This window comes from Schistocerca cancellata, chromosome 2, assembly GCF_023864275.1.
Source record: "Schistocerca cancellata isolate TAMUIC-IGC-003103 chromosome 2, iqSchCanc2.1, whole genome shotgun sequence".
Lineage (NCBI taxonomy): Eukaryota > Metazoa > Arthropoda > Insecta > Orthoptera > Acrididae > Schistocerca > Schistocerca cancellata.
The window spans coordinates 604,927,686-604,952,678 of NC_064627.1; the positions used below are offsets into that span (position 1 = coordinate 604,927,686).

The following is a 24,993-nucleotide window of genomic DNA, read 5'->3' on the forward strand; positions in this document are numbered from 1 at the left end:
GTTGTCCCAAAAAAAGCTTCAAATGACTGATGTCATTTCACTGGCACTAATGAACTCTAGAATGCGATCGGCCGAGCGCGTGTCATCTGCTAAAATTGACGATATATCAGGTGACAGCTGTAGACGGGCGCATAACAGATTAAAATAGGGGCACTCAATTAAAAGGTGTCTTACCGTCCACAGCTGAGAGCAGTGGGGACAGAGTGGGGGAGGATCGCCGCTTAAAAGATGTCGATGGCTAAAAAGACAGTGCCCTATCCGGAGTCTAGTTAAAATTACCTCCTCTCGACGACGCATTCGGGAGGAAGAGGTCCAAGCACAAGGAAGAGGTTTCACGTCCCGCAATTTATTTTGGGGAAGTGTCGACCAATGCGCATGCCATAAATGAACAACACGACGACATAAAACGCTCCGTAGATCGGCGAAGGGAATCGATTGAATAGCTGGCCGAAGAAGAGAGACTGCAGCCTTGGCTGCAATATCAGCCGCCTCATTTCCACAGATACCAACGTGTCCCGGGAGCCAGAGGAATGCCACCGATACGCCCCCCAGGTGGAGCAAGCGCAGACAGTCCTGAATCTGGTGGACCAGAGGGTGCACAGGGTAAAGAGCTTGGAGACTGAGGAGAGAGCTGAGAGAATCTGAGCAGATAACGTACTGTATCCACCGATGGCGGCGGATGTATTGGACAGCCTGGAGAACAGTGTAAAGCTCTGCAGTATAAACCGAACACTGGTCGGGAAGCCGAAAGTGATTTGGGGTGTCGCCAACAATATAGGCACTCCCTACACCTAACGATGTTTTCGAGCCGTCGGTGTAAATAAATGTGGCGTCCGTCATTTGTGCACATAGAGCAGCAAATGCCCGACGATAAACAAGTGAAGGGGTACCATCCTTGGGAAATCGACAAAGGTCTTGGAACAGGCAGATCTGGGGATGGAGCCAAGGCGGTGCTGTACCCCAAGTTGTCAAGAAGGTTTTAGGAAAGCGGAAGGAAAGAGAATTGAGCAGTTGACGGAAGCGGACTCCCGGTGGTAGTAGGGAGGAGGGGCAGCCTGCATACCCTACATCAAAGGAGGCATTGAAAAAAATGTCATGGGCTGGATTAGCCGGCATGGAAGACAGATGGCTTGCATAACGACTCAGAAGGACTGCTCGCCGATTGGACAGCGGAGGTTCAGCACTCTCAGCATAAAGGCTTTCCACAGGGCTGGTGAAAAAAGCTCCAGACACTAAACATAATCCACGGTGGTGGATAGAGTCGAGACGCTGAAGAATAGACGGCCGAGCAGAGGAGTAGACTATGCTTCCATAGTCCAATTTCGAGCACACTAAGGTGCGATAGAGGCGGAGAAGGACCACTCGGTCCGCTCCCCAGGAGGTACCATTCAGGACACGGAGGGTGTTGAGGGATCGCAGACAGCGAGCCGAAAGATAGGAAACGTGGGAGGACCAGCACAGTTTTCTGTCAATCATAAGACCCAAGAATTTAGCGACGTCTGAAAACAGAAGGTTGACAGGACCTAGATGTAAGGAGGGCGGAAGAAACTCCTTACGTCGCCAAAAATTAACACAAACGGTCTTACTGGGAGAAAAACGGAAGCCGGTGTCGATGCTCCAAGAGTGGAGGCGATCGAGACATCCTTGAAGACGTTGTTCAAGAAGGCTGGTCCGTTGAGAGCTGTAGTAGATTGCAAAATCGTCCACAAAGAGGGAGCCCGAGACATCAGGAAGGAGACAATCCATAATTGGATTGATGTCAATGGCAAACAGTACAACACTCAGCACGGAGCCCTGGGGTACCCCGTTTTCTTGGGAGAAAGTACGGGAGAGAGTATTGTTCACCCGCACCCTAAATGTGCGCTCTGCCATAAATTCGCAAAGAAAAAGGGGCAGCCGACCTCGAAAGCCCCAAGAGAATAGTGTGCGGAGGATGCCAGTCCTCCAACAGGTATCGTATGCTCTCTCCAGATCAAAAAATATTGCTACTGTTTGGCGTTTCCGGAGAAAATTATTCATGATATAAGTGGAGAGAGCAACAAGATGGTCAACTGCAGAACGATGCTTTCGGAATCCGCATTGGGCAGGTGTTAAAAGACTGCGGGATTCCAGCCACCAAGCTAAACGGTAATTCACCATACGCTCCAAAACCTTACAGACACTACTCGTGAGAGAAATGGGGCGATAGCTAGAGGGGAGATGTTTGTCCTTTCCAGGTTTTGGAACAGGAACGACGATAGCTTCCCGCCATCGTCTGGGAAAAGTACTGTCGGTCCAAATTCGATTATAAAGGCGAAGGAGGTAACGCAGACTATGGGTTGATAATTGCAGCAACATTTGGATGTGGATACCATCCAGTCCTGGGGCAGAGGAGCGAGAAGAAGAGAGTGCATGTTGGAGTTCTCGCATGGGAATTGTAGCTTTCGTGATTTTGAGAGGAGAAAGCAAGAGGTCGCACTTCCGCTGCACGTTTCTTCGGGAGAAACGCTGGCGGGTAATTTGAAGAACTCAAAATCTCAGCAAAGTGCTGACCCAATGAGTTAGAAATTGTGATGGGGTCCACTAATGTATCATGCGCGACAGTGAGCCCAGAGACCGGGGAGAAACTAGGCGCGCCTGAGAACCGTCGAAGCCAACTCCAAACTCCCGAGGAGGGAGTGAAGGTGTTAAATGAGCTAATAAATAATTTCCAGCTTGCCTTCTTGCTATTGCGGATGACACGACGGCATCACGCTCGGAACTGCTTATAGTGGATACAGTTGGCCAAAGTAGGATGGCGGCGGAAAACGCGGAGAGCATGTCGCCGCTCACGTATTGCGTCACGGCATGCCTCGTTCCACCAAGGAACTGGGGGGCGCCGGGGCAATTCGGAGGTGCGTGGTATTGAACGTTCCGCAGCTGTAAGAATAACATCGGTAATGTGTGTGACCTCATCATCGGCGCTGGGAAAGTGACGGTCATCGAATGTCGCTAGAGACAAAAAAAAGTGTCCAGTCGGCCTGGGCAAACTTCCAGCATCTCGGGCGCATATATGGCAGTTGAGGCTGCAGTCTAAGGACACATGGAAAGTGGTCACTCGAGTGTGTATCATCAAGGGCGAACCATTCAAAGCGCCGAGCTAGCGGAACAGTACCGACCGCAAGGTCCAAATGAGATAAATTTGTCGTGGAGGCAGACAAACATGTAGGGACCCCAGTGTTGAGGCAAACTAGATCCGCTTGGTGGAAGACGTCTAGCAAGAGTGAGCCACGTGGACAAGGATGTGGAGATCCCCAAAGCGGGTGGTGGGCATTGAAGTCCCCAACCAGCAAATAGGGGGGTGGAAGCTGACCAAGAAGATGAAGGAGATCAGCTCGTGCCATTGGTGTGGACGATGGAATGTATACAGTACAAAGAGAGAACGTGTATCCAGAAAGGGAAAGACAGACGGCGACAGCTTGGAAGGAAGTGTTTAAGTGGATTGGGTGATAATGGAGAGTATCATGGAGAAGAATCATGAGTCCTCCATGGGCTGGAGTGCCTTCAACAGAGGGGAGATCATATCGGATGGACTGAAAATGAGGGAGAACAAAGTGGTCATGAAGACGCAGCTTTGTTTCCTGAAGACAGAAGATGACCGGCGAGTAGGATCATAAGAGGATCGACAATTCATCCCGATTGGCTCGAATGCCGTGGATATTTCAGTGGATAATGGACATAGGGTGAACAGAAAATGGAGGAATGTGACAAAGGCTGCTGTCAACTCAACGACTGCTCAGAGCTTGCGACCGACAGCATGGAATGGCATTCAGCCGAAGGCAGAAGATCCTGATCCATAGGTTGTTCAGGAGCAGCTCCTGCCACCAGCGATCGGCCGGTTGATCAGCCGCCAGCAGTGAGCCTCGGCGACACAGAAGATGGCCAAGGGTGCCAGGTGGTGCTGTAGATGGAACACGCCTTGGTGGAGGAGGAGATGAACTGGGTTTCTTTATAACCTTCTTGGAAGTATGATGTTTAGATGAAGGAGGAACTGATGGTTGTGAAGTTGGGGTACGTAAAAAATCTTCACGAGTATGCTCTTTTTTTGAAGTCTTGGTGTCTGACTTTTGGGCTCGAGATTTAGCAGAATCCGATGAAGGGTGAGCCAGGGAGTGGGCAGGCGAAAGTGGTGAGGTTGAACAGGCGATCTTTGCGCTGGCTGATCTGACGACCGTGGCACTAAAGGTGAGGTCGCAAGTCTGCGTGGCCGCCTCCTTTGTTGGCCGAGGAGAAGCAAGGACAGTGCTGTATTTTCCTGTCTGAGGCACGGTGGGCTGTTGACTGACGAATAATTTTCGAGCAGCAAAGGTCGACACCTTTTCCTTCTCTCTGTGACTGACGAATAATTTTCGAGCAGCAAAGGTCGACACCTTTTCCTTCACTCTGATTTCCTGGATGAGCTTTTTGTCCTTAAAAACGGGGCAATCTCGAGAGGAAGCAGCGTGGTCACCCATACAGTTGATGCAGCGAGGGGATGGAGGTGGACTAGCACCCTCATGGGCATCCTTGCCACACATAACACATTTGGCTGGATTGGAACAGGACTGGCTGGTGTGATTGAACTGCTGACACCTATAGCAACGCGTAGGGTTTGGGACATAAGGGCGAACAGAAATTATCTCATAGCCTGCTTTGATTTTGGATGGGAGTTGAACTTTGTCAAATGTCAAGAAGACAGTGCGGGTTGGAATGATGTTCGTGTCAACCCTTTTCATAACTCTATGAACAGCCGTTACGCCCTGGTCAGACAGGTAGTGCTGAATTTCTTCGTCAGACAATCCATCGAGGGAGCGTGTATAAATGACTCCACGTGAGGAATTTAAAGTGCGGTGCGCTTCAACCATGCGCTTCAAATTCTGAGCTGTTCTTTTACAAAGATGGATCAAGGAGCAATGCCTCACTTCAGTTCTTGCAGCACGGCAAAGATGAGTAACACAGATAATGGTACCAATGGCAATGAAAAACAGTTCAAATCACTAAAATTGAAAAGACTCCAAGGAGCAGTGGAGTCCCTGTCAGATTCAAATCTGTGTCTGAATTGAGGATTTCTTGGTAGGAAGGAGGCAGAATATTATCTTGGATGGAAGTCATCAAGAGATGACGAACTTGTCTTGTTGTATATTAATGACTTGGTTGACAATATTAACAAGAAATTCACATCATACAATGTAGGCTTCTGGGCTGAGAGGCCGTGGTCGATGTATAAAATTTCCACCTGACGTTTCGTCTCCATCTGCGGGAGACATCTTCTGAGGTCATCCGGCTACTGCCACTGAGGTTCCAGGTACTCTTGCATATAGAGAGCGCATGGAGGGCACCACCATTTGTAACGTTATGCCGACGGTATGCCTATCTTTGGAAGGCATCATCACTCTCGATTAAGAGTAATTGATTGTCATTCTGCTGGCGCAACATCGACATCCATATTTTGTCTAACTTTAAAACTTCCTCTTTCCTATTAAAAGAATAAGATACAGTACAATGGACAAAGAGGCATTTGAGTAGACATTCTTCCCACACTCCACACAAGTGGAACAGGATGAAACCTCAATATACGGCACAATTGGAAGTGCTGTCTGTCCTGTCATGTACTTCTCAGTGTTTTTCAGAATATGATTGCATATGTAGAATCCAGATACATATTCCTATTCCTAGCTAAAATACAACCCAACATCCTGTTCCTTAACTGCTGCCTAATACATGGAATTTCCCTTCCTCAAATTGCCTAACCATAGAAATTCCCTTCTTGGTTGGCAACCATCCTTTCTCATTGATCTCCTGATTCTGCCACGCTCTATCCCTCATAAATCTAATACTAGAGAAACAAATCTCCAAGAATCGTGCACCTATGAAACATTCTTTATCTCTCTATAAGATGCCACTATTGTTCTATCTCAATTACCTACACCCCATCTCTCAAACTGAAATCCTTGCTAGCAACTGAAAGTGTATTCTAAAGACCAGTTCTCAGTTTTCTCGAATTAACTATCAACCTACTTCCACAGCAAAATACTAATGTCCAACATTTCTTGTCCTACTCATAATAAACTGGAGACAGGGTTGTAGCAGCATAATGTGATAGAAAAGCAGCAATGGTTTATGATGCTTGCAGGGAAAATACATTGGGTATGTGATGAAATAAGAGGTTGGAATTAAGAGGAAGGGGATAGTGGGTGGGGGGAGAGAACAGGGGAAGAAGGAAACAGCAGAGGAGATTATTTGGGTGCGGAGCAATGGATACATGAATCAAACTAGGCTGATGAGAAGGGATTTGTTGAGGAAGGTCGGGTAGGAGGAAAGGCATGGGACAGGGTTGGAGACGGATGTGGGTGTAAGTGTAAGGGAGGGAGTAGTAGATGCCAAGATGACTGTGTAATCAAAGGAAGTGTTCTAATGTAAGTTCAAATCTACACAATTTAAAGAAGCTGGTACTCGAGGGGGAAATTCAGATTGTATTTAATGAAGTAGCCATTGAAATCAAGCCTGCTGTCCTCCGCAACTTGATCTGCCACTTGGTGATTAGCTGTGCTCTGTTTGTCTGTGGACATTCATGTGGGTGGATAGCTGGTTGAAGTACATGTACACATAAACACCTGTGCAAAGTTTCATACATAACATGACTGGTTTTGCAGCTGGGGCTGTCTCTGAATCAAGTCGTTTTGTAGACTGAATGGTCATCTGTAAACTACTTTGGAGATACTTGAAAGATTTTGAAATAAATATTCAATCACTTTTATGTAGGCAATTTCACTTTGCAGGTGACTATTAATATCTACTTCTGGTACATGTACGGCATGTCATTTGTCTCAGATAGCATAATATGAGCTTTTGTATGATTATTAATAAGATGACCATCTGCTAAACTTTCCAGCTATTATCTTCATTATGATTGGTATGATTGTGTCTGCACCCTGGATTTCAATGCTCTGCAGACATTTCAGTCTTCAACAGCCCTTTAAGTCCTCAGTATACCATTCGTGCAAGTCAAAAGAGTAGGAGCAGGTCAAGCCATGGTTTGTGGGACTCCATACAAATGAAGTTCCTCATTTTGAGTTTAATATTACTCCTGCAGGTTGTAAGGTGTTATATTGGTGGTATCTTCATGAAAAAGTGTAATGTTTTATGTATTCCTCTACTGGAATACTCAATAACAATGTGTATTTCCACACAAAAGAAGAAAACACACACAAAAGGAAGGGACAGTTAAATTCTCATAGCGCTGCAGCACAAGGTGATGAGCTGTTGCCTTGGGTGGATTAGACAGGGTGAATGTGAATAGGCAAGTAGTAGGGACAAATGAGGGCTAGGGAAAATGTGTAACAACAGGTGAAGACTAGGGATTAGAGACAATTTGTGAGGATTTTGGTCTAGGGTACAGGATACAGGGGTAGGGGGAGAGCAGAATAAAAGGAGACTGATGATAAAAGACTGTGCAGTGTGCTGTATTGACTTATAAATTTAGCGAGATTAATGCACAGAAATTATCAAAAGTAATCTATCCAGACCATTAACAAATGTTAGACTAAATAATCATTTCATATAAAAGTGCAGGACACAAGAATATTAAAACAATAAAAATAACCTACTGTAGCAGAATATAATATCTTAACGCAACCAGACACATAAATTCTTTCATTTATCCTGACTCTCTCAATAAGTATTACAAACAAGCTACGCAAAACCTATAAGCAAAAAGATTCATAGAAAATGTAGTTGAATGAACTTAAACAAACAGGCCTGTAGTTGTAATCCTTGATGTGAATTATGATGAAATAAACTGGATAATTGTTCTCAGAGCAGGACCGTACCCCTCTGCACTGGAATTTTAAAACAAAGTACAGTAGAGCGTCGATTATCCGAAGTAATTGGGGGACATGGGTGTTTGAAAAACTGGTTTGTTCGGATAATCGAACTGTACATGTTTATTTGCCAAAAAGAAGTACTGTACAGTAAATTTATTCATAAAAACAGGCATCTCGTACTTGTCCCTCATAGAAAGGACAACATGTTTACGTTCAAGCATTTTGTATCGTCAAGTTCACTTCTTCACGCAGCAGCACACAAGTGGTCGTAACAGAGAACAGAAGGTGACTGTTTGCACCATGAGAAGCTCTTCTTGGGGGCGTGCAATCCTTCAAACTGCACTGAGCGACACGCCTCAACTCTAAGCTGGTGCAGCTGTTGCTGTGAACAGCTTTGATACTGCCGCTATTTCTACTGCCAGTGCCAAGCCGACAGAAGTGTGCTGATTGTTGAAACACAGCGACTGGCGGCTTGGCCAGTCAGCAGCGCCTTGTGAAGGCCCCATTAGAAGCAATGTTCTGCTAGTGGTGGCCCAGTGTGGCGACTACTGTGGGAAACTTGGTTTGGGAGTCAGGGGGATGATGGACGGTAGAGTGGGAGAGTAGCAGGTGCGAGCAAGTACACAGTTCGGTTAAGCGGTCGTTCGGTTGACTGACATTCGGATAATCGATGCTCTACTGTTGTTGGTGCCTCCAACTTTTTTGTCTTGCATCTTTATGCCAAATGGTATGAGGGAGACATCTTAGATAGATTTAATACATATTAAAAGTCCTTCCTACCTTAATCAATATAAGTGCAGCTATTAGACAGGTAAAGTGGGGGAGTGGGTTAAAACAATGATCACTGGTGGGAAACAATTCTTATCATATGCCTATCATCCAGCCTGTGCTCTGCTTCCTGTAATAGAGTATAACAGTTTATAACTGTTCATAAAAAAATTGAGACAAATTGTACTGTTTTACTTTTGTTTATTGTAATTCATGAAATGAATGAAAGTTACTAATATTCCCTCAAATTACTATAAATCATTTCACAGCCCTAGGCACTTAAAATATTCCATCAAAAACATTTACGACCTCTAATTATCATCACAGCAGGTGCGAATGAGCCATGTCCGCCTTTTTCAAGATCCCATCACTTCATGTTGACTGAAAACCATGTTCAGTCTCAACTACACTACCGTATTTACTCGAATCTAAGCCGCACTTTTTTTCCGGTTTTTGTAATCCAAAAAACCGCCTGCGGCTTAGAATCGAGTGCAAAGTAAGCGGAATTTCTGAAAAATGTTGGTAGGTACCGCCACAACTAACTTCTGCCGTCGAATATATGTAGCGATTCACATGCATGCTTTTCAGGCACAAAGATAAATACTGGCGCCAAAACCTCTGCGTCAGTAAATAAATAAAAAAAAAGGTGGAAGACGAAATTTTTTCTCCGTCCCGAGTTTCGACCACTGCATTTTCATACATTATCCAATGAAGTAAATACAAATTCCGTATTGTTCGTCTTCGAATGTAGCAACATTTCAATGTACTGTACAACGAAAATCCGACTGGCAAGACTGTTTGGGATGTTTGTCAATATGGCCAATTCTACGTTCTGAATTTTTTTCTACCTATGAGAAGAGATGGTTGCTAATAGGAACTTTTATGAATTGTGAATCACATGCAGTATTCTCTTCACCATAAGAATAATACGTATATAAACATTTTGCCATGTATTCTTTCGTGTTTGCTGATATCTCATTTAAATCCTGTCTGCTTAATAAACTACGAAACTAGAGTGAGACAACAGTAAACGCCAAAGAATATACATATCATTTCATGTTTATATTCGTATTATTCTTATGCCTAATAGTGATACAGTCAGAAATGAAGCACGTCAATTGACTAGATTTTTAAATCTAAGATGACTAATTTCTGTGCAGAATGTTATGTACTAAAGACGTCTGCAAAGATTTTCAAACAGAGAAAAATTTTCGCTAAACTCTCGTTCAGAACATCTTCTATCATACGCAATCTATTATTTGGTTCTTGTTGATCGTCAAAGAAAGCAGCAGTGTTAGTAACAACAAATAGCAGTCTCTTGCCATTGTTTCGCTAATGAGACGATTCCTCTCTTTTTCTTTTTTTAATTGTAAGCGGCGGTAGTGCGCACAAAAGCAAGCCACGACGCGAGCGGCGACAGGCCGTAAACACTGATTATTAGAATGCGACAAACAGTGCATGACACAGTACAGTAATGCATTTTCAGCTTAGAGTGACGTAAACACCTATAACAAAGAGAACGGCACTTATCAGATCAAAGAAAAATAAGCAATCGATCCAAACCAGACGAAGCGCGTGAAAAAGGAAGGGCACCCGTATAAATATGGACGGAGCGCCTGACGCATAACAATGGCTACCTGGTAAAGCCTAACTGCTAAGCTTACTACGCGAACCAAACTACTGTAGCTGTATCGTCATTCATTCGACCTAAATTGTGTCTCATATTACAATGGACCAACTTTGTTTCGATTTGGAGGTGCAGCCTAAAACTTTACTCTCCCCTTGAATTTCGAGTCTCATATTTCAGGTGCGGCTTAGATTCGGGAAAATTTTTTTTCCTTGATTTCGAGTCTCATTTTTCAGGTGCGGCTTAGATTCGAGTAAATATGGTAATTATGGCACCTGACAACAGTTGCAGTTGGCATAAAGTGCAAGCATCCAAAATGTTCTAGGAACTCAGCAATATTTGCAGCTCTAGATGTGAAATCCTGAGTTGGTCACTGGTGAGGACATTCATACTGCTATCCTTACAATATGGCAATTTCCCACATTACAAAATATACCCATTTTACTTTTTTATGAAATTCTTGTTCTGTCCTGCTCAGATAAATTTTAACAGTGTTTCAATAGTTTTTGGATAGTTATTCAATGTCTTCAGTCTGACAGATCCCTTAACTGACAGTAGAGATGACTAGTGACGTGAGTATCAAACCCCAAACAAAACCCGTGGTTGTAAATAAGCCAATGTCTGTCAGTGCACAGTGCACAACTCTACACAAACGTTTTGTGGGGGATATGTAACTGAGAATTAAACTACGTGACAGTACAAAAATGGATAATCAATGTATGGTCATCAAATCACTCTAAGTGAAAGACATTACCATTCTAATTTTGATTTCCAGTTAATTGTAAGTCCTCAATGTCACATGGCTAGTTTGTCTCCAATGGAATTTTTTGGATTTGCTGTTTCATACAATGTGCCACAAGAAACTAGCAGTTAACTAGAAGATCCCTCAAAGCAACACACACTGTCCATAACAGCACATCTCCTGTTTTTGCATAAAAATTTTTTTTCTTTGCTTAACCTTTCTCCAGCTCTGGATACAAGTAACTGTTCTTTACCTTCTGTTGAGTGCTCAGAAAATGTTTTGTTTCTGAGAACATCTGTGACATTGTTTTTAATAAGCTAGTGTATGTTTTCTTTCCTCAACAATACTCAGTTTCAACTCTTCTGGATGTAATATGAAATCTTTTAACTACTCTACAAAAAATTCTTACCTAGTCTAACACCCGAACATATTCACAAAAACATCTTGCAGTCAAACACTGAATAATAATGCAGGAATAACAAAACAAGCATAATGAAAAATCAAAGACTGCTGATAAGCTGGTTGGTTGGTTTGTAGATTGAAGGGACTAAACTGTGGGTTATCAATCCCTGTTGCTAAGTGTTTGAGTCACAGTCATTGTGACATGAGGGAATTTATAAACAATCCGGTCCATGAGAAGAAGAGAAACTTGTTTCTAACATAAATGCAAAACACTCTTGTGCCTACTTAACTTTAGTTATTTTCACAGTTTTTGTTGTGATTCAGTACAAGAATCCAGCCTCAAAAAAAGTTATGTTGTAGAGCCCTCAACTGATAGTACTAAAAATGAATAAATCCATGGATGGTAAAGAGCACATACAAAATTAGTATCTATAGTAAGGTAAGTCCCTGCAAAATGTAAATACTTTAGGAACAAAGGAGACCTTTCACCAAATAGCAGAAGTGTTGAGTCATCAATGACTCAAGACTCTAGCTATTCAGTCAGTGGTCTTCTTTACTCTTAAAGTATTTACATACAGACTCTATATTCCCACTTAAAGATTGTGCCATAAAAAAGAAAAGACATTAAACCTGTATTGTATTTTAAACATTATGATTCTCATAATTCAATTACATTTTTTATTAAGTTACTAATTAACAAATACCTGGAAAGCATGTGAGTTAGATGGCTATCTGGTAGTGACGTGTGAGTAAGTATAAACTGCTTTGCAGAATCATATGTTGTGAGATCACCAAGATTTACAAGAGCTGCTCTCTGAACATTTGGTATTGAGCCTTTCCATAGACCTCTGATGCCACCTTTTGCCAGTATCTTCTGAAATGCGTGCAGTGTGCCATGAACTCTGAAAATAAATGTGAAGCATCTTGCTTTGTACAATGATTATACTTAAAAATAATAAATGCATACTAATCACACACTTCTACTTGGCCCCTGAGAGGTGGATGCTGGGAGTGGAAGCTTGCAATCGGCTAGTAGCACAATGGCTACTGAGACAAGCCTCGCATTCTCCTCCCAGAGCAGCCATTTTACAGTTTATAAAAGAAATAAATTTGTAATAAGTTAATGCATCGTAGAAGGGACACAAAAGTTGCTGGTGAGTTGCCACAAGAATCAGGCACCAGGTACAGCCTCTTTACTCATTTTGGTATATAATATTAACAATCACTAAGCACATGGATCAACACTATATTCATAATGGCTACTTATTGTTATGTTGCACAATACTGTTACCCGTATGTAGCTAATGTTGGCAGTGACTGTGAATATTCTGGAGCAGCTCGAAGTCAGCTGACTTCCACTAACCACTTAGGGGTCAGTAAAAATATGCAATCAGTACAAAACATGCACCCATCTTATCTACAACACACTTCAGTTTAATCTTCTCCTAAACAATGTTACACAACAGTGACTGAATTTTTCATTAAGTTACAAACCTTCAACATGTCCATCACACCAAAGAAGAATGTAATGGTATTACAAGCAAAAAATCTATCGGTCATGCATTGGCAGCAGTAAAGCATGTTCGAGTGAAGAGAAAACTGTGTTTTCCATATTCTGAATCCAGATTTCAAAATTACTGATATCTAAATGTGAGAAACATTTTGAATATAGTTGTGGCAACACTGACGTGCCATAACATCTCTGGCGTGCAAAAAATCTTTGGGCCAAGGCAGCCATTATGTTCTGTCTATGTAATACTTTTGATGTGTAATGACGTACATCTGAAGTGTGACAAATGTGCTCATTGTTTTAACAAGTGGATCAACGGGTTGTTATTTATAACGATAAGGACCCAAATCCCCACACTGGTGACCCCACTGACACTTTGTGACACTCTTCCCGTGTTCTACCTGAGTTCAATAACAACAACAATCGTGTGTGTACGAGTGAACCGCGTGTATCGTCATGTGGCATACGCAACGAGGTGTACCGCCATACAATTTCTATGGTCAGAATACGATCGTGCCACCCACCTGCACTACGCATGGACTCTATACATCAAACATTTCGAGGCCATCCGGACCTGCGAGTGCATTGTAGTACCACAACACTCAAAAGACAATGCGTACGTACCACCCGCCATCTTGCCTCAAGATCGTTCTTTCGAACGTACAGGACAAAGTGTGAAAAGAGATCCAGACATTCCACCACTAACATCGCATGCTCAGGGGTGCACAACCCTCCTCAGAACTTTGCACCAACTTTCGGAGCAGTGCCACTACATGGCTGCTACATCATCCGTGCCGCGAATCGGTTCCGCGCCTGGCTACGCACAGCCTAAATTTTCTGATCGAACTGAACACTGTATAGTGAATATGGCCTCTCCTAGTACCTCGACCAATCCGAGGGTGTAACAGATTACGGGACCCCGGGCCTACACCCCCCCTCCCCCCTCCTCTGCAGACGCCATATTGACTGCTCCCACACCTGTGGCTCTTACACACCCAGTGGTCATGGATTCCAAACCAACTAAGTTACCTAAACTGCCAACTTTTGCAAAAACGTAGCCCAACACATGGTTCACATTAGTCGACTCTATATTCGCCACCACAGGCATTGACTCAGAAGAATCACGCTTCATGTGTTTAGTGGGACATTTGCATGACCATTTGGATTTGATTAGCGACATTGTGATCAGCCCCCCTTCTTCACCGAAATATACGAAGGTGAAAAGACTCATTTGTGAAAGACTTTCTTGAGCTCCAGACAAGATTATTCATCATATCATTCACGAGGAACACCTGCATGACCTCACCAAATCAGGACTATGGCGACGAATCCGCGTCCTCGCACCTGTGAATTTGCTACCCGATACAGCGCTATGGTCGATGTGGCTCACCAAAATGCCAGAAGCATTACAACTACAGCTCCTGCCGCTCACCAACAGCACCTTGGATGAGAAGCTTTCGATTGCGGATCAAGCTTTCAGGATTATTAACAGGCGAGCACACAGCATGAAGAATGGGGGTAGCAATCTCAACAGCACGCGACCTCCCTCCCCCCCCCCCTTCCCCCTCCAGGATTCTGGCGAGCTCGATTCCTCAACGATCACGCTATGACAGTGGTGACATCTGCCTGCCATCACTGGGAACCAGATACAGCCTCCATGACATCCGGCATGACAACCGACATCGCACTGCAGCACTCCACAACAGACACAGCCGACACCAGGAGCTCTACATCACCCCTGCCTAACGCAGCCTGGCCGCTGTGTTGGTTCCATGTCAACTTCGGTGACGCGGCCAGGAAATGTCGCAGCCCTTGCACAGCGGGAAACGCAGCTCATCAGGTGCCATAGGTGCAGCGTCTCGCACACAGGAAAAAAGATGCCTTACAGCAGCAACAGCATCTAACACAGTAAGTGCCGACGGTTGTCTATTCGCTCCTGATCTCATCTCAGGAATTAAATTCCTCATTGACAGTGGTGCTGATACGAGTGTAATACCCCCAGCTCTCGCACCTACTGTGTTAACTTCCTCACCCAGACTGTTCTGCGCAGCTAATGACTCTCATATCAAAGTGTTAGGTACGGCACCTTTAACGCTCAAACTGTCAAAAGACTTGAAGTTTTCGTGGACTTTTCATGTGGCACAGGTGACTTGTTTGGCCTTAGGCATTGACTTTCTGCAACACCAAAACTTTTCGCTAGACATTCTGCGAAGTACATTAGTCCACCAACCTTCACAAAAGACTATCGCCCTCATGGCCACTGCGTTTGTAACACCCATTCGGTCAACAAACATTGACATTTCCCTAATGCAGACCGAATGTGCTCTTTTTGCTGCCAAGTTAACTAGTAAAAGTTGCAACATGCTACTACAATGACAAGAAATCAGTGAACTCAAGCAAATGCAGGCCAAGCTCACTTCCCTTATCGAGCGTACCAAACAGACATTACAGAGCAGGAAATCCAAACTCGCCTCACTTCGAGGTATTCGCTCTTCGCACAAACTGGCGTGCGCTCAAATCATTGACTCATTGCATGAGTGTTTGAATGCTAATGACGCACCCCGTGCGCGTAGCATGTTATCAATCATGAGCGGTGCATGTCAAAAACTCAATACGACTGAAGGCCCTCTGGTCAGACACTGACCATGACGCCTGAATCCACACAAATTCAAAGCGGCGAAAGCAATCATCTCGGACCTATTAAAAGCAGGCATTGCATGCCCATCCTCCAGTGACTGGTCATCACTGATTCATCTCACACCAAAGAAGGATGGTTCCTACAGACACTGTGGCGACTATAGACGTCTCAATGACTGCACAATCATGGACAATTATCCAGTATCGAACATTCAGGACTTCGCTTCTCAGTTGGCAGGCGCTAAAATTTTCAGTGTGGTATACTGTGAGAAAGCGTATCACCAAATACCAATGTACGAACAAGATATCCCTAAAATGGCCATCACCACACCCTTTGGCCTCTTTGAATACATTTATATGCCTTACGGATTGACAAACGCTGCCCAAACCTGGCAGAGGTTCTTAGGTACAGTGTTATGACCCCTACCTTTCTGCTATGTGTACCTGGCCGACATTTTGATCTTTTTTTCCTCTCAGGAGGAACACGAGCTTCACATCTGGGTGCTGTTTGACACATTACAATCCCACGGTGTGATTGTCAACAAATACAAATGCAAACTGAGACAGGATTCTGTTGTTTTCCTGGGACAAATAGTTTCAGCCGATGGTACCTGGCTCACAAAAGAGAAAACAGACATTATTAAATGGCTGCTGATACCAGAAACATACCATGAACTCTGCCGGTTCTTAAGAATGATCAATTTTTTCCGCCACCACATTCCAAGAGCCGCTGAACTACAGGTCCCCCTCTCAGATGCACTGTGTGGGCCACAAATGTTAGGCGACAGGCGCATGCCATAGACAGAGGTCGTGTGTGCGTCTTTCAAAAAACTCAAAACCACACTCGCAGAAGCCATCATGCTTGCTCATCCACACCGGGATGCAACACTTTCGCTCAACACGGACGCTAGCGAAATATCTATCGGCGCAGTACTTCAACAACACAGAGGAGAGGTGGTGCAACCTCTTAAGTTCTTTTCAAAAAAACTTTCTCCCTCTCAGTGCAAAGGGTCCGCTTTCGACAGAGAGCTCTTAGCTGTCTACGAAGCCATTAGATATTTCCGCGAAGACGTTGAGGGACACCCCCTCACGAACTTTTCAGACCACAAATCTCTCGCCCAAGCACTCACAAACCCTCCAGCCGACCCACCTCCTAGGAGGTTCCGTTATGTCAACCTCATTTCACAATACACAACTAATGTACAATGCGTTCGGGGATCCGACAACATAGCCGCTGATTATTTCTCCCAGATCTCGGGCATATCTTCCTCAATTAACTTCGATGCTCTTGCTCAAGCGCAAACAAAAGATGACTCCTTGGCGAGCCTTTTATCTGACAATAATCACTCTCTGTGCCTGGCGCACAAGACGATCCCCGGCACACACTCAGAGCTATGGTGTGACACTTCCACTCGCGTGCCATGCCCCCTCGTCCCCTCCTCTTTGCGTCGATCGGTGTTTGATGCACTGCACAGTCTCGCCCACCCGAGCATTCGTGCAACTAAATGCATCATCACCGAGCATTTTGTATGGCCTTCGCTTCGCAAAGACTGTCATGACTGGTGTCACACTTGTATTTTGTGGCAGCGGTCCAAAGTAGGACGCCACTGCACGCCCCCCTCAGGCGTCTTCCTCTCTCCTTCTGGCAGACTCCGCCACATCCACATCGACATTGTCGGCCCCCTTCCCCAGGTGGATGGTTACCGATACTTGCTTACTTTTATTGACAGAACAACTAGATGGGTTGAGGCAACCCCTCTAGCCGATATTTCGGACGAAACAGTTGCCAACGCTCTCCTCTCCACATGGGTGGCACGTTTCGGCTGCCCCGAAATCATTACTACAGACCAAGGCCATCAATTCAAGGCTGTCCTCTTCACAAAAATGTGCGAACTCTTCGGTGTTGGCCGCATTTGCACGACAGCCTACCACCCCTAATCAAACGGTTTAGTGGAATGATTCCACAGAACATTAAAGACATTGCTAATGTGCCACAAGGAGCGGTGGTTACACACCCTCCTGTGGGTACTGCTAGGCCTCCGTTCTGTATATAAAGATGACCTGCAGTGCTCGGTGGCCGAACTACTCTATGGTGAGCCGTTGACTCTACCAGCCAAGTTTGTTGAGCCTTCACCGCTCCAAAATACAATCGAATACCCCGTGCTAATCGAGAACAAACAACAGATGATACGAGTGCAGAGAGCACCCACTCCAAAAGCACACACCCTGCCTAAAACATTCGTGCAGCAGCAGTTAGCCACATGTGAAGCTGTGATGCTTATGGACAATACAGTGCGTGCCGCCCTGCCCCCATACCCAGGCCTTTACAGGGTACTTAGGTGCTCGGCAAATACATTCAACATCTGTATCAAAGGCAAACCCTCGTCAGTGTCAGTGTCTTGACTCAAGCTGGCTTGGGTCACTGCAGATGACAACACCTCCAGCAACTCGATGCCACCAACCACGACGGACGATGACCTCCACACCGCTGCTTCCTCAAGGGACGACACGCCAGCCACGCCCCCTTCCCCAATGCTGGGAACCATCACTGAGCAGAGTCCAGGGTCCACACCCTTCACCCCACCCTCTCCTGCTATGCCCGTCACACACTTCTCACCTGACATCCAACAACCCACTATGTCTCCATCGACATCTCACACTTTTCGCCGTATGACATCTGTATAACTACCACAAATGATTCTCTCTCAGTCATCCACGCTCCCCCCCCCCCCACACTCCGCCGACGATGACACCTTCCAACTTTCCGTTCTCCATTCCTCACCAATCCCCGTTTCCTTAGATCCTTCCCTCATTCAATCTTTCATTGACGCCACGGGGACATTGTACTTGTTGTACCCCGTGTCTCCGTCTATTCCCCCCACCTCCTCTGTCACCCCACAAACCGGTTGCCGCATACTCACACCAATGTGGCACCGTGATTACATTTTTCCATCCAAAAGGGCTCGAACCCCGGCCCTGCCCTGGCCAGTTCCCCCTCCGGACGAAGATGGCGCGACACCTGCACCCTCCCCCCACAACAGCCAGAGCCTCGTACTCCGCACAGCAGGGGGGGGGGGGGGGGGGAGTGCCTCTGTGGCAACACCGACGTGCCATAACATCTCTGGTGCGCAAAAACTCTTTGGGCCAAGGCGGCCATTATGTTCTGTCTATGTGATACTTTCGATATGTAATGACATATATCTGAAGTGTGACAATAAATGTGCTCATTGTTTTAACAAGTGGATCAATGGGTTGTTATTTATAATGATAAGGACCCAAACCCCCACATAGTTATAATTACTAAAGACGATTATACCATGCAGGATAACTAAACCCTATAGTCTCTGAATTTAAAACAGTCATTTAGCAAATAAGTATATCACATGATATACCTCCATTATTATTCCTTTCATTATTATTCCATTATTATTACCTTTCTTTATTAGTACCTTCTGTTTGCTATCAGCCAAACCTGAGTCAAAACTACTTTTATGTTGGTATGAGTTAGAAAGTGCTAAGAGAAAAGATAGCATTCTGATTTACTGCCTGCTATCTTACTGCAAATCATTTGCAGCTCTACATTCAGTGAGTGGCACACACAATTATCATACATGTAAATTTAAAAATATCTTCACTTGCAGCTGCAGGAGATAAGGATATGATACCAAAAAGATATTTTTTAGTGAACACAAAGATGAATAGATACAAAAAATAACTGTTAATAATAGAAAAAAAGCAATAAAAGATTCAGGAAATAAAAGCGAGAAAAATAAAAAATAAAGAAAACAGACCAAGGAGAACTGTGAGAAAAGTGATACAAACAGTGCTACCAACCCGTTTCAGTCATCCCAAGTTTCATAAAAATATGTTAATATCTGATGTACGGGCAACTATGCAACTATTTTGAAAATTGTGACCTGGTCTTTGATAGTCAACTTAGATTCTGGCAAGGAAAAAAAATGAGCCCACTGCCCTCAAATTTGTTAACAAAGGACTAGCTGCTTTTTGAAAATAAGAAAGAATGTCAGTTGTGTAATACAGTTAGAGTAAAGACTTGATTGTATTTCCATGACATATTGTTCATTAAATCTAACAATGGAAAATCCAGGATGGAATGTAACAATACCAGAGAAGGAAAGCTGCTACTCAGCATATAGCAGAGATGCAGAGTCACAACAGGCACAACAAAAAGATTCACACAATTATAGCTTTCAGCCATTAAGGCCTTTGTCAGCAGTAGACACACACACACACACACACACACACACACACACACACACCTGAGACTGCTGACGTGTGTGCAAGTTGCGTTTGCATGAGTGTGTGTGCATGTGTGTATGGGTGTCTACTGCTGACAAAGGCCTTAATGGCCGAAAGCTATAATTGTGTGAATCTTTTTGTTGTGCCTATCGCAACTCAGCGTCTCCGCTATATGGTGAGTAGCAACTTTCCTTCTCTGGTATTGTTCATTAAATCTGAATTTTATGGTCTAGATGACTTACCCTTGGTTGTAATTGATTCTTATTACATAACAGGAGCTATTAGTCTTGGTTAAAAGCAGACAACATGCTGTGGCAGAAAAGGTGTGGCACAAAGTTCAGTCCTTGGATCAATCTTCTTCTTAGTTGCAATAAATGATTTGACTAGCTGCATAAAGCTTCAGTCAGTTATCTGCTAGGTGAATGATATTATACTAATTAACATACACCATAACACTACAGAGCTGCATCTCGCAATGCTAAAAACAATGGACTGAGTAATGAACTGGTAGGTATCAAATAAACACCAGCTCAATCTTGGAAAAACACAAGAACTCCAGCTATGATTGATAGAAATAGAGATGAAACTGGTAAAACACTTAGCAATTTGTGTCGATTTCAAACTAAATTTACATTAAAGTTACAATAATTGTCAATGATATAAACCATAGGAAAATGCAGCTACAATAATGTGATACAGACTGTTGGTGATAGGAAAAGGTAGGGGTTCAGTTCATGTGTTACCTATATATGTGGTGAATTGTGGCTGAAGAATCTTGAATTCTGTGATTTTTAAAAGTACATATTTAAGTAAATTTACACAAACAAGCAGACACAACAGGACACGAACAGTGATAAAATAAGAGAAAAGGTGTTCAAAAATGGAAAAAAGACTAATAATCCAGTCATTGACAATAGATTACAAGCTGTTGGAGCCAGTGGCTCCTTCTTCTGGCAGAAGAGTTGAAGGGGAAGGAAGAAGGTTGAAGGAAAATGACCGGAGAGGTTTAGGGGAAGGGGTACAGTTCAGAAAAGTCACCCAGAACCCTGAGTCAGGGGAGATTTACCGCATGGGATGAGAAGGAAAGACTCATTGTTGGGGACAGAACTGGACCCTTCAACTCTTCTACCAGAAGAAGGAGCCACTGGCTCCAACAGCTTGTACAAGTTGAACCCTTTTCAGTGTGTTCCCCTGCTGCTGCTTGGTGAACAGATTTTTTTTATCTATCCATTAACATTGTGTTGTTAATAGTTCAGTCAGCAAGTTCTCAAAAAGGGGAGAACCTTACAAAAGGTTTGAATTTTGTGAACTTTTCATTACACTGTATGAAGGTGATCTGTAGTTTAAAATCCAAGTTTGTGACAAGAAACCTGTGCTTACTTTGAGGAAGTGAAAAAGTACAATTTTTGGCACTTTTTCACTTTTTTCTCTATATTTTTCCTCCCTTCATTCCACAAGGAATCTTTCTTGAAGTGTGCTACATTTCTTATAATTTTCAGTGGTTAAACTTACCAAGTTACAGAGCTTCACAGGAACAACAAATCTCTCAAATTATAAAAAAAAGTTGCAAAAGTGCAAGTTTTACCATAAAAACTTTAATTTTCCAATTGTTTCAACATTGGAACAGAGAGTTGGGTAGCCAAGTGGACCTGGGAGACACAATATACCAGTACCCTTCACCCTCCCTCCAACATCTTCCAAAATCTTCTGGGCTGTTTGTTGAAAATAGGACTTACTTTTGTTATTCTGGATCAAGAGAGGAAGGGAGGAGCATAGGAGAAGATAAATACCTTCTGTAGCCACATAATATTTCTTAGTAGTGTTGTAGCCCTTGAAGGCATCCTATAATTTTCCATTCCTTCATGAAATAACAGTGATATTATCTTACAGCAGCAGCAAACACTGCACCCAGTAATAAAAATAAAAATGCATTAGATTTATTAGTGCAAAGACTACAGGCACCACCACCAACAGCCATTAGTTTCAAATATACAACCAGAGTTTACTAAATTCATCATGTCACTAAAAAGTGTTAATTCTACTGGCTATGACGATGTTTCTAGAAGAATATTAATATCATTTGCTGACATTATGGGACTACCCTTAAGCTAGCTTTGTAATCATCAATGATTTTGGGCACACTTTCTGGCAAACTTAAGAATTTTGTGGTAATACTCATTTACAAAACTGAAAATCAGCTAATTAGTCTACATTTCACTGAAGGTTACCCACAGAAAAAGCAACACATTACCTCACAACTGAAGTGCTAGGTGACCTAAACGAGAAAAATTACCCTGTTGGTACATTTTATGACCTTGTCAAAGCCTTGGACCACAAAATTCTACTTGTCAACTTAAGTGCTATGGCATTAATAGCACCCTTCTTGCATGTATGGAGTCTTCCTTCATAACAGAAAGCAGAGGTTCTCAAAATAGACAGTATCTCATGTCAGGCACAAATATAACTTCAGAATGAGGGACCATAACATGCAGAGTGCTACAAGGACCGATATTAGGCCCACTCTTGTTTCTAACCTACATCAATAATCTTCCAGTGACTTAAAAGGTTGGTTCAAAAACTATAATGTTTACTGATGACACAAGCATACTACTCAAGGGTCCAAACTCAACCCTAAATGGCACAGCCAAAATGATGGCTGAACCGGCCTATAAGTGGTTCACAGCTAAAGTCTATCTCATAAGGACTGACATTACACAACTTAAAAATAGCAGACTCTTAGTACCAAAAATTGACATTAGTACTTATCTATAAATGAAAGGCACTATGAAAAATTCTTTGGGATAGAATTGGAAAACGAGTTAAAATGGAGTCAACATACAGATAAATTAACCAAGAAACTCAGTTTGCCACACTATGCCTTAGAGGCATCTCTCATTCTGTTGGCCTAAAGACAAGAGAGTTAGTTTATTTTGTATATTTTCTTATTGTCTTATGGAATTATCTTCTGGAGAAGTGCACCTAAAGTAAATAAAGCATTTATTCAGCAAAAGCAAGCAGTAAGTACATTCTGAAAAGTAGAATGTCTTTTTAAGGATCATAGAATTCTTATATTCACTTCCCAATACAATGGCTCCTTAGGGTTTTTTGTTACTTACTTATTTACTTACTTTTACTCCTCAGCTCTACAGCCCTTGAAGGGCCTTGGCCTGCATCACAATATCCTGCCATTCTATCCAATCCATGGTTTTCCGTCTCCATCCTCTGACACCCAGCTTTTTTACATCTTCTTCAATTCTGTCCACTCATCTCTTTCTGGGATGTATCTTCTATCATCTGTCTCCAGCCTTGTCATGAAAAATCTTCTTACATGTTCTGTTTTCCTCCATTCTGACCAACTGTCCTGCCCACCACAGTCTTCTTACTTTAATAACAGTGACAAGTCAGGTTCTTCAAAAAGTTGTTCTAGTTCTGCATTCGTATGGACGTATTTTATGAAGAACCTTTCCCTCCACAGATGCTAAGGATCCTTTCCTCACCTGCAGTCATGCTCCATGTCTCGGCACCATACATAATAACTGGCTTTATAATTGTTTGGTAAATGATGATTTAAGATTTTCATGATATAAGCGAGCTCTAAGCATGGGTAGTGTGGCAAAGTAGCATCTGTTGCATGCTGCTATTCTAGCTTTCTCCTCACTGCTGATGTCATTTGTCTCTGTGATAGTCAATCTGAGGTACTTGAAATCTCTCATCCTTTCAAACTCCTTGTTGGCTATACTGAGATTTGGTAGGTTTCACTGGTTGGCATTGCCACATATTTAGTCTTTTCAACATTGACTACCAGGCCAAGTTCCTTTGTACCTCTCTTCAGCTGTTGACAGGCATCAGCAAGCACAGCAGTGTTTCATGTGAGTAATGCCACATTGGCTGCATAGGCTAGATACTTCAGTGAACAATTAAAAATGGTTCCTCCTCTGCTTAACTCTATCTGACTTATGACTTTTTCTAGGCAGAGGTTGAATAGCAGTGAGAAGATATTCTCAACCTGTCTCAATCCCTTCTTCACTTCTACTTCTCTGGAGGTTTTGCCCTGTATTTTTACTTTACAGTTGGTTTCAGTGAGGGTCATCATAGTAAGTTTAATGAGCTTCTAAGGTATTCCAGCCTTTTCCATCACATTTTGCAATGCCACTCTTGAGATGCTATATAGGCTAGTTTAAAATCAATACAAAGCTGGTGTATGTTTATTTGGTGTTCACAATATTTTTCAAGTAGTATGTATAACATGAATATTTGGTCAGTTTTTGACCTATTTCTTCTAAAGCTACTCTGATAGTCTCCAATTCTCTTTTCCATATAGGGAGCAAGCCTTCTAGTTAGGATCTTGGTGAACACTTTATATGTAGTATATAGCATGGAGATTCCTCGATAGTTCTGGCAGTTTGATTTATCTCCTTTTTTATGTATGGGGCACATAATAACAGTTTTCCACTCCTGCAGATGCTCAGCATTACTTTATGCATTGGTTTCCACAGTCTGATTTTCTCCAGGCACCTTACTGTTTTTTAAGGTCTTAATGGCTTGTATCACTTCCTCCAATTTGTGTTCTGGTGTTAAGATCTCTGGTCCATAATAAGTTATTTCCACCAGCTCTTCTTGTTCTAATCCTTCTACTTCTGGGTTCAGTAACTCTTGGGAGCATTCTGCCCATTTGTCAAGTATTTTATTACTCTCCCCTATCGAATCCCCTTCTTTACTCCTACATATATTTGTCCTGGCTTGAAAGCCGGCCTTTCCTTCTCTAATCCTCTGTTTATTTCACATACTTACTTCGGTTCTCATATCTTTTCAATTTCTTCCATTTTTTTTCTTTTCTAGTGCTCTTTTCTTCTGTCTGCAAACCCTCTTAGCTACACGGTGCCTCTCATTATATTCATTCAGAATTGCTCTAGTTCTTCTCTGAAATAATTTCATTCATGCTCTGTTACACTCCACAATTCTTCTCATACATTCTTCATCAAATCAGTCTGCCTTCCTTTGAACCCGTGTGTGTCCCAAAACTTCTCCAGCTGCCTCAACAATAGCAGTCTTACATCGTTTCCACATTATTTCTATATGTTCATTTGATGTGTTGGTATCCTTCTTAATCTATTCTTCAATCATCTGATATGCTCTCCAAATTTCTTGTAACTTCAGTTTCTTAATGTCAAAACTCTTTTGTTTGTGGCCTTTCTGTTTACCCAATAGTGAGGTCCTTTGCCTGTAC

At 43.1% G+C, this 24,993-nt stretch overlaps 1 protein-coding gene across 1 annotated transcript in view; it reads right to left on the minus strand.

Annotated features, from left to right (window-relative positions):
- LOC126162256 (mitochondrial uncoupling protein 4) overlaps positions 1 to 24,993 on the minus strand; it is a 427,706-nt gene that overhangs the window by 105,309 nt on the left and 297,404 nt on the right. Inside the window, exon 6 of the mRNA XM_049918647.1 lies at positions 12,064 to 12,261. Within this exon, the coding sequence (XP_049774604.1) occupies positions 12,064 to 12,261 (198 nt within the window). The remainder of the gene's footprint in view (positions 1 to 12,063; positions 12,262 to 24,993) is intronic.